The sequence below is a fragment of the Cyrtonyx montezumae genome, unplaced genomic scaffold (assembly GCF_038088225.1).
Source record: "Cyrtonyx montezumae isolate F1298 unplaced genomic scaffold, pur_monq_1.0 scaffold_12, whole genome shotgun sequence".
NCBI classification, from domain to species: Eukaryota; Metazoa; Chordata; class Aves; order Galliformes; family Odontophoridae; genus Cyrtonyx; species Cyrtonyx montezumae.
Genome location: NW_027071848.1, coordinates 16,400,043 through 16,417,015, shown reverse-complemented (window position 1 = coordinate 16,417,015; position 16,973 = coordinate 16,400,043). Strand labels below are relative to the sequence as shown.

Here is a 16,973-nt window from a genome sequence, read left to right as displayed (position 1 = left end):
CCGTAAATTATTTTCTACAGATTTAAATTTAACTTATTCTTTTTGTTTTTTTAAACAAGTAAATATACAAAGAGTCACCTGAACGCCACGGGTGGCAGCAGTGCCCCTGGCAGGGGGTGCCAACCACCCCACGAGGCTGCCACTCCCAGCACAGAGCAGCACTTCTGGGAGCTCAGAGCCTGGGAGAGCATGGCCATCGCCAGCAGAGCTGCCACATGTCACCCGTTCACCTTTCTCCCACCTGCAGCCTGGCCATGTTTGTGTGCAGTATGTTTACAGGCAAAGTGCCACATCTGGCAATGCTTCCACGTGTCTGCGTGGTCTGAAGAGAGACATACAAAAATAGCAGCGTCCTCTTATTACTACGTACTGATGCGGTATCAGCCAAGGAACCTCCTGCCAGTTCTGCTCTGCTTATAGCACCGCTTGGTTTGGGTTTTGCCCTTTGCACACAGCTGCAGCACTCGGTGCCCTGCTGGGGATGCTGAGCTGGCTGCTGCTGAAGGGCCGGCGGCCGCAGGGTGAGCTCCATCACCAGCCTGACGGGTCGGTGTTTGGGGGCAGGGCTGACAGAGGTGCATGGAAGCTGCAGCACGGAGCTCCGCGGGCAGCCACCAACAGAACACAGTGCTGGTGGCAGGAGGAGCAGGCAGCTCACACCCTGCTCGTAGCAGAAAGTTCACGGAGAGAAAGAAAGTCTGTGCCAGCCACTACTGGTTCCCAGTCCGGAGGCAAAATCAAACCAAGAAGGGTTTCAAGTGCGCCAGAAGTAGGAGCAGTTGGTGTGCTCCTACGTAACGTGTGACATAAATACAAGGGGAAGCCGCTCTCGCAGCACCGAGCACCGCGTGGCAGTGTGACCCACAGCTGCCCTGACAGCTCTGCCTGTCACTGTCTGCAGCAGTGAGAAATGTCACCAGGACACGGACCAGGAGAGGAGAAAGGCTTTGTAAGTATCACGCTCTCGTTCCGCATTACAAAGCTCTTCTGAGAACTAATTAGGCAAATACTTCTGGCCATGCCATACCTGAAGGGCACTTAACGGCTGCGGCATTATCTCACAAGCACAGTGATCTGAAATGCATATGCATTTCCAGCATAATCCTTCACCACTGTAAATCATGCACTGGAATGAAAACGTATCTGGAAACGTTAATTCAGCGGTATCATCCTACAGTTCCTGGCAACAGACCTCGATGAGAATAAACGGTTTATAAACACTGTCTGACATGCATGAGCCTTCCCAAGTTATTTACAAGCGCTGTTCTGGGAGCCGCGTTCCAAAGAAGCATTTCTCCTCTGCTCAGTCCGGAAACGAGAAGCGCAGCGCGGCAGGCCGCTACACGGTGACCGCCGGGTACATCTTCTGCTCTCCCCCAGCATGGGGGTACGGGGACTGGATCTGCCGGTAGCCGCCCTGCAGCCCGTCCAGGAACTGGGGCACAGGGGCGAGCGGCACCGCGTCGTGCGGGACGGCGTAGCCCACGTAGGGCGGGTGCAGGAACTGGCCCTGGTGCGGCACGATTTGGGTGGCCTGCTGGCAGTTGAGCACCGAGAAGTTGGTGGGCATGTTGACGTAGACGTTGTTCATGGTGCCCTCGGGCAGGCAGCAGTTGGTCTGCGAGCGGGTCGGGGGGGCACGGGGCCCTGAATTGGCGCTGGAGCTGGAGCTGGCGGCAGTGCTGGACTGGCGAGAGGAGGAGCCGCGCGACGCGCCCGTACTGGCGATCATGGGGATGGTCTCCATCAGGCGGGAGCCGGCGGGAGCGTGGCTCTGCTGCGGTTCCTGCTTGGGCCGGAGGCAGCGGCAGCAGCAGGCGGCCACCAGCGAGCCCAGGATGATGAAGGCGACGAAGACGGAGCCGACGATGAGGAACGGCACGTAGATGGGCACTGCAACGGCAAGGAGAAAGTGGGCAACGGGACGCGAGCGGGACGGCCCCTTCCCCTCCACAAACTGACATTCAGGACGGGCCGTGGGGCAGCCAGAGGCGGGGCTGCGACCCACTGAGCATCCTGGAAGCAACCGCGGCATCTGGATGGTTGTTCTTCAACCGGGAGCACTCAGCAGGAGAGCAGAGCGCCCGGCCCAAGTGGTGCCCCAGGAACGGGGCCAGCAGCTGTGCCTGCAGCCGCGGGATGTCAGAGCGCGGCAGTGGGGCGGCCCCAGACACGGCCATCGCTGCTCCGCACATCAGCCCCGCAGAGCGGCCCCAACATCGCCCCGTGCGCGGGCTGAGGGCCGGAGAGTGAACGACGCTCTGCGCGGGGCTGCAAGGGCTGTGCCGAGCTCAGCCGGCGACCCGAAGGACTCCTTCCCCATTTCTCCCGTGACTCCAACGCTTCTCGAACACGCCGGGCTGGCCCGGCCCGGCCCGGCTCCCGGCAGGTGCACGCACTGCCGCACAACTGCTCCGACAGCGGCTTTCCCCTCCGCGTACGGCCGCGCTGCGGCGATGGGGCGCGGGGATCGCCGTCCGCCCGCACGCTCCCGGAGGACCGCAGACCGGGCGCAAAACGGCGCCCGTCCGAGGGGGGAAGCGCGGCGCCGGCCCTCACCTGCCGCCCCGTCGGGGCCGTCGCGGGGCCGGCCCTGCTCGCCGCCGCCTTGCCGCCGGTCGTTGTCGCAGCCGCCCTGGTCGAGGCGCGCCTCGGCGCTGGAGCAGCAGTAGCGCAGCGCGCAGCTGCCGCAGCAGATGGTGGCGTCGCCGCCGTCGAAGCGCTCGGGGCACTGGAAGCCGTCCCGCCAGCCGCCCTGCCCGTCCAGCCAGCCGTGGCAGTACTCGCCGCTGCCCGCAGCTCCCGCCGGCAACAGCCAGCCCAGCGCGGCCAGCAGCAGCGAGCAGCGCCCGCCCCACATGGCGCCGGGTCAGAGCCCGCCCGCGCCGGGGCAGCGCCGCCCGCCCCCCGACGGCTCCCGCCGCCGCATTGCCCGGGCCTCGCCCGCCGGGGGTGCGGAGCCGGGCGGCGGAGCCGCTCTACGCCGCGCTGCGCTACGCCCCGCCCGCCGCCACGGCCCGGCCCGCGGCCGCCATGGGCGCGGGGACGCCGCGAGCCGCCCGCCTCCGTGCGCCCCGTCCGGGCCCGCCGCTGGGCAGGGGGCGCCGCGCCCCGCCCTTATAGCGGCCGCCGCCGCCGCCGCCGCGCATGCGCCCTCCGCGGGCCGGCCCCCGGCCCCCGCCCCGACGGCGCGGCCGCGGCCCGGCCCCTCGGCCCCGGCGGGAGCGGGACGGCTCCCGCGCGCCGCGGGGCGGGAGGGCGAGAGTTGGTGCGGAGCGAAGCGGCTCCGTGCCACGCTGGAGCAGCGGGATAGTTGGCGTTTCCCTCCGTAGCGGCCGTCCCGCGGCACCCGCACCGCCCGACTTTCGCTTTGGGCGGCGCTTGCATTTGCACGAGGAGAAAACACGCTTTCATAGCACGGCTACCCCACCGCGCCGGGCTCTCCCCGCTCCCTGCGAGCGCAGAGCTCGCTCCGCTCGTTCCAAGCTTCATCCCCGCGGCACTGCGCTCCCCAGCGCTTCGAGGCGGATTTGTTTGACCCCTCGCCGCCTCCCGCAGCTGCCGGGCTGTGCGGACACCGTACGGGCTCCCAGCCCGGCTCCCAGCCGCTAGCCCGGCTCCCAGCCGCCAGCCCAGCTCCCAGCCGCAGCGGCGCCGTGCTGCCCCCTAGCGGCAGCGGCGGGAAGGCGCAGCGCTGGAGCTGAGCAGGCTGTAAGCTCTCTTCGTCTCAAGCTATCCTATGACTGTGACTCCATCAACCTTTCCCAGCAACGCGAGGCAAATGGACAGGGCATCCTCGCCCTCAACTTACTCCAATGAAAAGAAAAACCTAGAAGCTTCCCCTTTTCACGCTGCTTTATGCCAAACAAAGCACAAAGCACAAGTGTTTTATCAAGCGAAGGCGGAGAAAACAGTTTCAAAACTGAGTTTTCCTGTTGCTCACCTCATAACGCAGTGCCCACAGGCACCGCTGTGCAGGTGGGGCCCAGCTTACCACATGCTCAGTGAGATTCACGTGTGCCAGGCAAGGAAAAAGTGCACTTCCACATGGTGTGGTTCCACGGGACTCACTACAGATTCATGTGCAGGTTTGGGTTTTATATAACCAGTGCAAATGAGCAGAAAATTAAAGATGCGTAAGAATATTTCACAGCTTAGGATATTTTAGCATATTGCTTACAAAACAAGTTAAAGGCTCTATTTGCTTGCAGCATTGCTGTTTTACTTGGCATTGGAAGTAGCAATAAAATCTGACTGACCTCGCAGATCGATGATTTAACGTAGCAGTAAGGGTCTGAGGCTGATCAGAAGACACATCCCTCCTGCAGCAGTGCCCGTTCATAAGCATTACTATTTCTGTTGCTGCTGGAGTTCTGTCGTCACACATCTGTCTGAGCCCAGGATTTTACCCAACCCCTCCTTTTGCCCCTACCATTCTTACCCATCTCCAAGACAGCCCAACAAATAGAAACCTAGTGTGGGGAGTAGCTGCTATGTAGGCACCTCTAACTACGGAGCTCACAGATGAGCTTCAGAGACCCAACTGTACACAGTTTATACTCTTTCTTCATCCCAGGTTTCTTCCAACTGGAAGTCTGAAAAGCTTCTTGCTGCTGTTTCCTCCCCTGTAAGAGCTCACACCAAATAAATGCTACTGAGTTTTGAGTATTTATCACGGTTTTTCCTTTTATTCTGAGCACACCCTGGTGCCCAGTCTAAACCTCACCATCCCACCTCGCTGTTGTGATTGGGACAGTCAGCCCAGAAGCACACGCTGGTGCTGCAACACATGAAAGACACAGAGCCAAGGAGGCACTTCTTGCCCAGGAGGCAGACAGCAGCCTCTGGTCACAGCAGGATTTTGGAGACAGCTGCATTACATTTTATAATGGTGCTGTCCTTGGGCTGCCCAAGTACACGCCATACAGTGACACCTGCATTGAAAAGAAGAGGGAAAGCCATCAGTTTGAGAGCTCATTTGAACACACACACCTTTCACCTGTTGACATGGTTAGGGCAGGCATACCCGTTCCAAGTTCTCCATGCGGGTGTTCAACAGAGCTGACCTGATATCAGATCTATACCTAAAGACAAGTACAATCAATCAACCCCAAATCTCTTCTATATTTATGCAGAACCTTCTAAACTTCCGCAGCTCAGAGGAAGCTGGAATTGCCTTACATAGGGAAGCAAGGAGCACGCTATTCTCTGGAAAAGCTCTGAAAGCTGCAGCACCACCTGGCATACTCACCTGCTCACTGCCGTGCTCCACAACTGCACTGCAGGGTCACGAAGATCAGAGTCCTGAGGCTGAGTAAGAAAGTACTGAGTAACAAACCTCACAGAAACACAGCCACCTCATCACAGGGATTGTTCAAATACCGGTGAGGAGGAACAAAACCCTACTGCCTTAGAGTGAGGGGCAGGAAAGTGTGAGTGACCTGGAAGCAAAACATTACCCCGCTGTCTCCCCCACTCCTTACCAGAGATGTACCTGCCCGGGGAGGTGGGAGGCTCGGGGCCATGGCAGCACTGCCTCACACCATTCCTGAGCCCAGCCCAGGCTGTTCATAGCTTGCACAGCCCCACAGCATGCAGAGCTAGCAGTACCTGTAGGCAGTATATACCTGAATAAGAGCTTCCAGGAAACAAACTTTAATGGTGCATAATGTATTTGCACGCTAGAGCATGGATGCATCTTCCCATATGGTTACTCCTAATTTCTCATTAACCTCTGCACACTACTGCTGGTTCACCCTCTGATGAGGCAATCCAGGTAACAGCACCAACAGGGAACAGATGACATCACAGACTCTGAATTACTTCTATTAATAGATGAGGACTAGGAGGCAAAAAACAACAAAATTATCACTGATGTCAAAGAGGAAAATGCCACTAAGCCTAAGGTTCAACATAACTTCACATTAAGAACGTGTAGGAGTGTGTGCCAGGATCTGGACTTCAGAGGCCTGTGATAAGGAAGATGCATGAAGTCTTTTTTCCACCACCCCCCCATTTCAACCTCCTCCCTGCCAGGCAAAAAGAAAACAGTGAACATGTGTGGTAGGCAGTACACTGTCGGCTTGTCAGGAACACAGGCAAATACAGCATTCAGGTTTTGAGATGGTGGGCCAGGAAGAGGTTCACAAGGCACGCAAACTGAGGCTTAACTCTATCACACCTACTCTTACAGATGCTGCAATGGGAATAATGGAAAACCTAAAGTCCTTCTGGTAGAAGAGGCCGCATCAGTCAGTTCATAGCCGTACAAGGTCTTGGCAAACAAAGAGAATCACATCCCACATCCACCCCACTTCCATCTTCCCTCCTTGAAAGAGCAAATTCCAGACTTGATTTTGTTCCATGATGTAAGTACAGGCCAGCTTCTTGACTTGCCTTGGAGAACACTATGCCGTCCCTCAACTGTATTTGTGCTGCACACAACAGCTGTACTGTGTGGAAAAGTATTTGAAGCAACGTATGCAACGCTGAACCGTGAAAGCCATGGCTACATTTAACAAAGTCATACACTTTGGTAATCATTTCAAATCCAATTTCAACCACTTTGTCCTCCATCATGCAATTATTCAATTAAATAATAGGTTCATAGGTACCTTAGGTTGGAAAGGACCTACAAGACCATCTAGTCCAACCATCCTCCTATCACCATCCCTACCCACTGAACTTCTAAATCAAATCCCTTAGCACCTCATCTAAACGCTTCTTGAACAGCGCTAGGGATGGTGCCTCAACCACCTCCCTAGGCTAATCCTAATCACTTCACCTAGGCTAGAAGTAAGGAGATACCTGCTGTCTTAACATGAAGAGAAACAGACCAGAACACAGATACACAAGAACCTACTGAGAGCTGTTACAGCATGGCCCAGCTTCATACAGCTCAGTGTGAAGAGACCCCAGGCAACCACAACCACTCCTCCCTGCTCAGCCCTCCCTCTTCCACGCCAGGGATTGAGGCCTTCAGCAAGTGAGGTTTTTTTCTTCTACATATTAGCTGATGAAGGCTTTGTTTGTCCTACTTAACATAGGAAGACAACAGGAAACGACCTTTCAAATAGGCAAACATGTATGACAAAGATCACAGCCTTTGTTTTATTGTTCACACAATGGTAAGTTGTGCATATGGACAGAGTACATACTTAGAATTAGTTTTGCAAATACAATACAAGAAAGTCCAGTGGTTTAACATTAATTATTAAAAAAAAGAAGTAACAAAAGAATAAAAACATTGTGGTTTTGACTGCAGCCCAACATAACTTTTAAAAAAGCTGAATCCAAAGCAAGTTTTAAGCTTTCAGTTTTCCCAAACATGAAAAACAGACATTAAATCCCTAAGGGACCGCTCGCAGAGATGCAGTAACATACAAGTGTACAAATGCAAGGAGTTCTGTGCTCAGTTTCTCTGAATCCTGCCAGATCAAATGATAAATAACATCTGTCCAAAGGCAACCACTGCACACATCACTTCCACGACACACAGGATGGTAATGACACTTCAATAACTGAAATAACTCACCTGATGCTTGAAAAATAGAATCCCATGCACTTCAACTGCTTTGGAAACAAGGTACTTTGGTGAAAATGACTGAATATTCACTTGATGCATCTTACACACAAAACAACACTCAAATCCAAAGTTCCACATTCACACTTCAACTCACACAAGGCAGTACACCTCCTTAAGATGTTTTCCAGATGTTTCTAGCACACATTGAATTGGAAATGCAGCACAAGCAGTTATGATGTAATACAAGATCCATACTCTATTGTTGCAGCAGCTTCACCTTCAAATTACATCATTTTTCTCAATTCTTCAGCAGCAACTTACTGCACTACGGCTCATACTGAAAGCAGATATACACAATTGCTCTCATGTCCGTGCCGGCAGCACTGACTAGAAGCAGCTAGCAAATCAGCTCCATTTTGTACCAGTTAATTCTAATCAGGGCTACAATGGTGCAACCTATCCCCTGCAGCTGTGGGGAAGAGCTCGTCCAGGTTGACAGCTCTGCCTGCAAACAGAACCTATGAGATCCTGCAACCCTGCAACATCCCGCTGTGCAGCTGGAGAAAAACGGTTTGGGAACATTACCCAGGAAGTGTCTGAGTCAAGATCTCAGCTGCTTCTTCAAGAACGGGCCAAGAGACGGCTAAAATAAAAGAGCTCCCACAGCACATCCACTGAACACTGCATATGAAACTTCATGAGACAGCCACCACCGTGCCTCAGCTGCTCTTCAGCAACAAAACACGATGACACAGCCCGGGACACAGCCTGAAACCCACAGGAACTGCAGAGCAACACAGCAACAGGACACAGAGTGAAGGAGACCTGCGTGTGGGGAAAGGTTTGCACATCTGGCTTTATTTTATACACATACATACACACGTGTGTGCGCTGTACTGTATGTATTTACATCCATATACACAAACACCCTGAAGTAGATTTAAAGGCCATATCCAGGAACAGAAGATATGAACTGTAGTATTTGTACTAGAATATACTTTATCTGTACAAAAAACAAATATGCATATATTCATATGGTATAAAGCTTAATAACAAAAAATATTCTGCTACTAACATTAGTTTAAATAGATGGTTTTACAAGATCCTTTAATAATGCAGTATAGAACATTTCTAAAACTATGGGGCCAAAAATAAAAATACATAAACAGGTTTATATTCACAAGAAAATAGCTGTTCAGTACGATCCATTTTGTGTTTCAGACTAGGGAAAAGTAGCAACTTTTTTTTTTTGTTTTTGTTTTTTATAAATCTCACGGGATGCAATTTCATCAGTGCATCAATCTAGAAAAATAGACTTCTCCGATGAACAAAGCTGATTCACTTCCACTTCCCCACGAGGGGTGCCTATCTCTTCCCTCGCTTGTTTCCCGCCGGAGGTTTCTTCAGCTGAAGAAGCTGCCCTCCTGTCCCAAAGCCTGCGGATGCAGGGTTAGACACCCCGAACGTCAAGCCAGCTGATGCTGTGATGCCAGGATTGCTGAAGTTAAACCCAGATGAAGTCGAGCTGCCAAAGCCTTATGAGGGAGGGAAAAATATTTTAAAACACAGTTACATCAGGATTGCAACTCTGTTCTCCTTGGAGCTGTGAGCATCAGCTACAGCATTACTATACTTGTAGTATTTCACGCCAATGCAGATCTACACCGGTATGTCACGTTGCTAATACATTTTGGACTTGCTGTGTCAACTGGGATATCACAGCTCTAACACAGCCTTCTCCACTGATTGTAGGCAACTCTACCTCAGGTCACAGCTTATTTGCAACACCACTATTCACATCAAATAGCACCCAAGAGTCGCACTGAAACCGCACAGTAATTGTAGCACAATGACCCCCTCCCCAGGCTCCCAGCACTGCAGTTAGATACACAACGTGTATAAAGCAGGGTGGGGAGGGAAGGCAAAAGTACAAGCAGATCATGAGACTCACTTCACCTCACAGCAAGTCAATGGCAAAGCTGGAAACAGATCCCCCTGCCCTACAGACTAGGCTATGTTTCCCTGCCCTTACAATGCGCAAGGCACAGACCGACCCTACATTAAATAAGTAGGTTCAAAATGTCTGCCAAATTCCTGGTATCTAAAAACACCCTTTATGACTTGAGTCCAACAGCAGCCTTGAAAACAAAGCTCTGGAAAAACTGAATGAATAGGTGAGCAAGTTGTGCTGCTGCTTACATTTATATAAAAAGGGAGGGAGGAGTTACAAAACTCATTTGGTTCAGAAGCAAAGCAAGAGCAGCTGAAGAAAATCCATTTGCCATTTTCAGCAGCAGTAACAACGCATCATTTTACTTCCATTTCTGAAGTATAACCAACTTGATGACACTCAAAAGAGACAACTGGAAGATGAGTTTCTGAGGACTGGTTAATACGTTTGTAACTTCTCATTCTCTCAAGAAACCAAATAGCAAACCATCCCACAGAACAAGCATGACTTGAGCAAGTTAAGATTTCAAGCATCTTTATACAGGTTGCACATGGAAATTATTAAAATATTCCAAAAAACCCAAGTCTGATTCACAAAGTTTGTTCTTAATAAGCATTACTTAATGGCACCAGTTCTCTGGCAGACAGCGAAAGCAACCCTTTGTTCATATCAGTGTCATCAACTGAATGTCTTAATTGTCTTTTAAGCCCAGGAATTAAAACCCAACTGGTTTTCTTGTCAGGATCCCAAGCTGCTCGTGTGAGCCTGTCTGCTGTTCTCTCACTGAGCTCCTGATCTAGTGCTTCAGTAACACTTCAAAATCTAAGGTGGAATTCTCCCTCGTGTAGAGCCTGGATCCGGATCAATCACACTACAATAACTCATTTTGTTGTCAAGGAAGAAAGCAAGCCATTACCGACATTATGGTAACTGCAGTCCTTCCATACACACTTTGCTTGTGCACAACTCGCTGTGTAATGATTACGTGTGGATCTGAAGCATGTCTAACAGGATCATTCATTTGGGTTTCACTCAAATCTCCTGGGCTAATTTGTCCCTCATCCTTGAAGGCAAAGGGTGAAGCACATGTCGCTATCCTTCCATTTTCCCGTTATCACAGAATACTAGGCAAGATTTTAAAAGAATAAATATGTTTTCATCAAGAAATCCCACAAATGACAAAAAAAAATCTTTAACAGCCTAAGCTGTTCTCCACAAGTCAAAATTTGAGTTCAAGTACACGCTGAGATAGCACATAAGTATTGGTTCCGATAGAACACATCATGTGTATGAGTCACAGTAAAATGGTACGTGGTCCACAGTGCCAGGAGTAAAGTGCATGAGAACTACCTCCCTGCAGCTGCTTCTGGATGCAGGGCTTATCCTGAATTAGGAAGGGAAGCCAATATGAACTTTGAATAATGTTAGAAAAAGAAAGATGAGTAAGCTGTGTGAGATAGGTGACTGAGAAGATGTTTGCTAATTTACCTGTGAGCTGGGAAGCAATAGCTGTACAAATGCTATTTAGGACAGCCACAAAAGCATAGAAAGTTCAAAGGGGAATTAATGTAAAAGGCTTTGTCCTACCAATGCTTTCAAAGAGAAAAAAGCCCCTCACACAATATTCAAATGATAATCTTCAGGTACCTTTAGAAATGAGCTTTCAACAAGACATACATTTGGTTTTAGAGGGGCAAGTTGCACACAGTCTTGAAGCACAGCTACAACATGAGTGATGATTTCTTGGTTGAAATTTATAATACTTATGTATTAATGATTACTTTCAGGAAGTAAACAACCACCTGTCCCTTGGAGGCGCAAACTTAGCATGAACCTTAAGGACCTTAGAAGTACACTTCACTCATTGGGCATTTGCACCTCTGCTTCGCAGAAGCTGGAAAGGACCTTCAAGATAACAAAGCTCAACTCAACATGGCCTACTGTGTCCCATCACACACACTCCAGCAACTCGAACTTCAGGCAAACCCTTCAGACAGGTAAGCCAAATTAAAGATGCAAGCTTTCTCATAACAGGTTGCTGTAGTTTGTTCTTTTTGTCTGTTTTACTGCTACAATGATAACTAGCAGTTCAGCAGATGTCAAAAGCAATCTCCTCCTACCTGGGAACCAAAATAGATACTGATTCAAAATGGATCCTCAGCACAGCTCTGGCTGATTTACTGAAGCCTGTTATGTAACTTGCTCATGGCCACATATTGATTACGTATAGGTGCACTTTCCAGCAGTAGAAGCATGTCCTGCCATGATCCCATTCAGCTGCCTCTTGTGCCATCATACTGACACTGACATTTCTTCAATAAAAACAATCCTCCACCACAAATTCCCAACTCAGATTTCAAAGCATGCTTAGCGTCTCAGCTTTCACATACCATCTCCCCAAAAATATTATCCCTAAAAATTCACTGGCATTTTTTTTTCCTCTCGTCACTTTGGGAGTCAATGTTCTTAACAACATTACACTTAAATCAGCCTTTTTGGTTGCCATTAGATAAATAAGGAGTTAGGAATTAAATGGACTTTTCATTATGGGGAGGCTTTTCACACTGGTAGGAAGCTCTGCCTGCATTTCAGAGAGAAACACGAAACATTTGTTTCATCACACAATTGTGTTCACTGAAGGAATTTATAGAATGGGTTGGGTTGGAAGGGACCTTAGAGATCACCCAGTTCCAACTCCCTGCCATGGGTAGGGTTGCAACCCACCAGCTCAGGCTGCTCAGGGCCCCATCCAACCTGGCCTTGAGCACCAGCAGGAATGGGGAACCCACAGCTTCTCTGGGCAGCCTGTGCCAGTACCTCACTGCCCTATAAGTAAAAAAAACTTCCCTGACACCTAGTCCAAATCTACCCTCTTTTCATTTAAAACCATTTCTCTGTGTCCTACCACTGTGTCTTGCCTGTGTAAAAAGCCAGTCTCCCTCCTTTTCAGAAGTTCCCTTTGACTACTGGCAGGCTGTAATGAGGTCTCCCTAGAACTTTGTCTTCTCCACACTGAACAAGCCCAACTCTCTCAATCTTTCTTCATAGGAGAAGTGCTCCAGCTCTCTGATCATCTTCGTGGCCCTCTTCTGTACCTGCTCCAGCAGCTCTGCCTCTTCTTGTTGCTGGGGGCTCCAGTCCTGGACACAGTACTGAAGGTAGTGTCTCATAAGGATTGAGTATAAAGAGACAATCTCTTCCTCCTTGCTGGCCAGCCCACTTTTGATGCAGCCCAGGATATAATTGGCATTTGAGGCAAGGAGCACACACTGCTGGCTCACGTCCAGCTTTTTGTGCATCATAATTCCAAAGACTTCTGTAGGGTTGGTCTTAGTGAGTTTTTCTCCCAGTCTGTACATGTCCCTGACATTGCCCTAACCCCATTGCAACACCTTGCACCTGGCCTTGTTGAATCTCACTGGGTTCATGTGGGACCGCTTTAAAAGTTTGTCCAGGTCCCTCTTGGATGGTATCCCTTCCTTCTTCTGTATCGACTGCACCACTCTGCTTGGTGTCATCAGCAAACTTGCCAAGGATGCACTGACCCAAGAGACTGACATTGAACTGACAGAAGGCTAACTGCACTGCCTTTCACCTGCTGACACACTGGATACAGAGACTGCTCCTGGACTGAACTCAAGCTACTACAAAAAGTAGCTTAAATACTTTCATAGCACAAGATTCTCTTCAAACATACAAACAAACTGAAAAAAACAGTAGAATTACTAAAGAAAAATCTTTTTTTTAGCAAATAAATGCAACTCAGACACTTGACAGGAGCAGTTTAGAATGAAGATTAGAAGTCTCAAACACAAACTGATGGAAAACACAGAGGAGAGCTGAGGCATTACCTAAGCAACCCAAGATAGCATGGCAAAACACTTCCTAACTTCCTGAGCACTGACTTGGGCAAAACACCAAAGTGCTCACATCTAAACAAAATCAGTAATATCAGTGTACCCACACATGCAACCTCCCCCATCTCTCAACCACTGAAAAGAAAGACTCAAACAATACAAAACTACCTTATGGCGGGTAATAGAACATTCTTGTTTCAGGATCCTGGAAACATTACTTATTAAATAGGACATAAACTGAAAACTGTTACTATCCTTCCACAATATTTAGATGTGCACGAACTAAAGAGCAATTTAGAAAATATAAATCAGAGCTTTGGACATTAAGAGTTAATGTGCTTTAGGATAACCGAACTGTCACAGGATTTTCTACTCCACGATCCCAGTCTAAACGAGGATAAGAATTACATTTATGTTCCTGGTTACCACCTTCTGTATCCGTGATTCTTGAGCTAGCTGAAAGCAGCTACGATCCTAATGTGTCCAACTCATTCACACTGCATTCACACTGCTGTAACATTATTTGAAAGTGTTATGAACAGAAGCAAGGCAAGTTTTGACTTCTTGATATTAAAAAGATTAAAAAAAAGGCCAACACTTAGAAACTGTGTGCTGCAAAGTCAGGTGTTCTATCAAAAATGCACCAGGGCATTACACCTTCATGCTGCTATACAGGCAAGTTTAGTGAACTATCTCCACCTTATAACACAAAGCTGAAGTTATTTCAGAGGCCTAACTTTATAGAATGATCCAATGTTAATGAAGAAAATAAAAATTCAGGGGAACTGAGAAATGCTGGTCCAAGCTAATCTACTGGGCACTTACAAACGAATAGCAGCCATTTATTATAGTTATAATATTAGCAGTTAAAGCTTCTTTTTTTAAAAAGCAATCATGCCACTAAAATGTAATTCAAGGAGACACAATGCTCCTTCAGACGGTCACTGAAGAAAGGCTGGTAAGTTATATAATTCAAAAACAAGCTCCAGTTTAAGAAGAAAACAGAGATGGGAGCTACAGAAGTGTCTGTGAGATTTCAGCTACCTGAATTAAGGAGAAACTACCTCCATATTTTCGTCTTCTCACCATCAACAAAATAAAACAAAGAAGTGAGATGATGCTGACACGATCAGCTCAACTGCTGAAGAAATATTTTCAATTTAAAGTAATTAATACATGAATTACAGGCATACAGAAATACCTATAATCTGCTCTTCAGAACATACAGGATAAGAGGAAAGCAGTTTTAAGGTCCAGCACCTAAAACAATTTACTTCATTTTTTAAGTATAGGAAGTGGAATTAGTGAAACATTTGTCATTGATTTATGCACTACTTTCAATAGCTCAGCAACAGTATGGCCTATGTATTCAGGCAGTGACTGCATTTCTATGCCTCAGACTGCATCTGATTAAATCTGATGCATCTGTTCTCCTCCTTCAATGTTGACAGACGCCATTAAATGAAAAACAACACTCACTCAATACTTAAATTAATAAAAACAAACCAACCAACCTGCACTGAGACTTCCTGATGGTTTACTTGTTGTTCCAAACCCAAATGACGATGCTCCTGTGGCACTGCTTCCAAAGGCAGAGCTACTTCCAAATCCTAGCAGAACAGTAAAGACACACAACAAAAAAATTATAGGCACAGCAATTAAGGACATACAGGTTTTGGGTAAGTATTCTAAAAACAAACAATTCTAAGCATTATTTGGTAAAGAAATATTCCCAAGGCTACCACCACAGGTGTATCTTCTAGAAAGAAATGCTATGCTGAGAATAGGAAAACTGTGAACAGGAAAGCCTTGGAGAAAAACATTTCCTTCAAAATACGAAATTGAACGAAACAGGCTAAGTAATTTCAAGTGAAGTACCTGAGTTTACCAATTGCTAATGAACTGCTGTTAAATCAGCAAGAAAACAATATAAAAAATGAGCCCAAACTAAGAAGATTCAGACAAGTTATGACTTCTATTACAGACAGCTGTCATCTTCATCTACTACTCCAAAAGTAAAATTCCCTAGGCTTAATAGGGAACAGACTTCTGGAGTTTACATTTGGCTCAATTCAGGGTTTATTTCATCCACTCCTACTCTAAGCTTAATGGTGATAAGCTTTATGTAACTAAGTTAGAACACAGAACAAGCAATGTTCTAATTTTTAATGGAAAAATCATCATTAAAAGGGCAGCCATGGAAGTTTAACTGTATTATATTCATTCATTTTGCAATTCTGATTTGTTATCTCAAACCATAGACTTCAGAATTTAAAACTGTGCTATGAGCATGAAGCAACTTCAAGGTAAATGAAAAGCAAGCTAATATTTGCAGTTTGAGATTAAGGACAGAGAAAATGAAAGAAAAATATACTCTGTATTGTTTTGCTGTCTCAGGAGATTATCAGAATGCAAACAGTCTGCTCAGGGAAACCAGGCCCCCACGTTAAGTGCGATGTGTTTGGTGATGTACTTCACTGGAAATGGAGTCTTTACCATTCCTTTGGCAAAACAGTTTTTACATCTTAAAACTAGTAGTGACTGGATACTATCTGAGGCAGCCTTCCATAATCAGAGTTTTAATTCAATACAAGAGCAGATATCATCTGAATGCAAGATATTTTGTTTTGAATGATACACCATGTTTCTCCTTTCTAGCTTGTTAGCAATGGTCAGGTCTCTACCAGCAAATATTTCATTAAGCATTGACTCAAAATGCTGCTTATGTTACATACTGAACAACAAAAGCCTGGATGCTTATTGTCAACAAATTCATAACATTGATGTTTCCAAGCTAAAATGCAGTTTTTCAAGAATGTTAAAAATTGTACTGATCAAGAAAATTACAACTGTCTAAAATATTAATTCTGCTCACTGGATTCCAAGAGCACTGCTGCAGGACAGTTTGCATGTATTTCTTTATTCTTCTACAGTTGCTTCTGTGAGACAGCTTTACTGATTTATCAAAGGACCAAATCTTTACAAATTAGTACAGAATAGATGAAATGCAATTGCATACTTGGTTTACAAGAAAGGCAAGGTAGGCCTCTAAGAGTAAATTAGAAGCAGACGTCCACCAACTTAAAATGCAATGTTTGTTAATTTGTATTGGTAAGGTTGGTGAACAGACTGGCTGAAAAGATTTCTGGTTTTAAGGCATCTAGTACACTGCAGGAATAGTCATAATCCAGAACTGTTCCCCATTCAGCTCACTGCTCTTAGTTATTCCTCCTCTTGTTGTATAGACTTCCTTTTATCTGAGATAACTTAAAATCCGATGAGAAAACATACTGACAGATTTAAACTCAGTTTCAAGATAATCGTTTAAGGTAAAACTGACAATCTTCAAGTATTACTTATCACAGCAGTTGTGTTTTCAATAGGCAGTGATGTTTATTATTTTTAAATATGTTACACTAGCAATTCTCATACTTGGAAGCAAGATTCTAATGCAGGGATACAGAATGCAACTGCAGAAAGGATACAAGAAGAAAAACCACAGTGCATCGTTTGTGCTCGTCGTATATAAGTGCCTTTGTAGAGCTCACACAAAAGCTTCAACAAACATTTGATCTGCACTGTTGGAACCCCAACTGACACAGACAGGAGTGTCTGTATGCAAATATCACATTTCTAGTTG

At 47.2% G+C, this 16,973-nt stretch overlaps 2 protein-coding genes across 4 annotated transcripts in view; both read right to left on the bottom strand.

Moving 5' to 3' along the window:
- Positions 1-867: 867 nt before the first annotated feature.
- On the bottom strand, positions 868-3,021 carry SHISA2 (shisa family member 2). Its single transcript, XM_065730355.1, has 2 exons — positions 2,560-3,021; positions 868-1,893 (listed from the first exon to the last, which is right to left on the bottom strand). Exons 1-2 carry the CDS (start codon positions 2,858-2,860, stop codon positions 1,340-1,342), a joined length of 855 nt encoding a protein of 284 aa, XP_065586427.1. The 5' UTR covers positions 2,861-3,021; the 3' UTR covers positions 868-1,339.
- Positions 3,022-7,036: 4,015 nt separating this feature from the next.
- The window catches only part of NUP58 (nucleoporin 58), a 36,649-nt gene continuing 26,712 nt past the window's right edge, over positions 7,037-16,973 (bottom strand). For all 3 annotated transcript variants that reach the window (XM_065730169.1, XM_065730170.1, XM_065730171.1), the window contains 2 exons: positions 14,848-14,943; positions 7,037-9,060 (listed from right to left, as the gene is read on the bottom strand). In XM_065730169.1, coding sequence (XP_065586241.1) covers positions 8,891-9,060; positions 14,848-14,943 — 266 coding nt within the window. In that variant the 3' untranslated portion in view covers positions 7,037-8,890. The remainder of the gene's footprint in view (positions 9,061-14,847; positions 14,944-16,973) is intronic.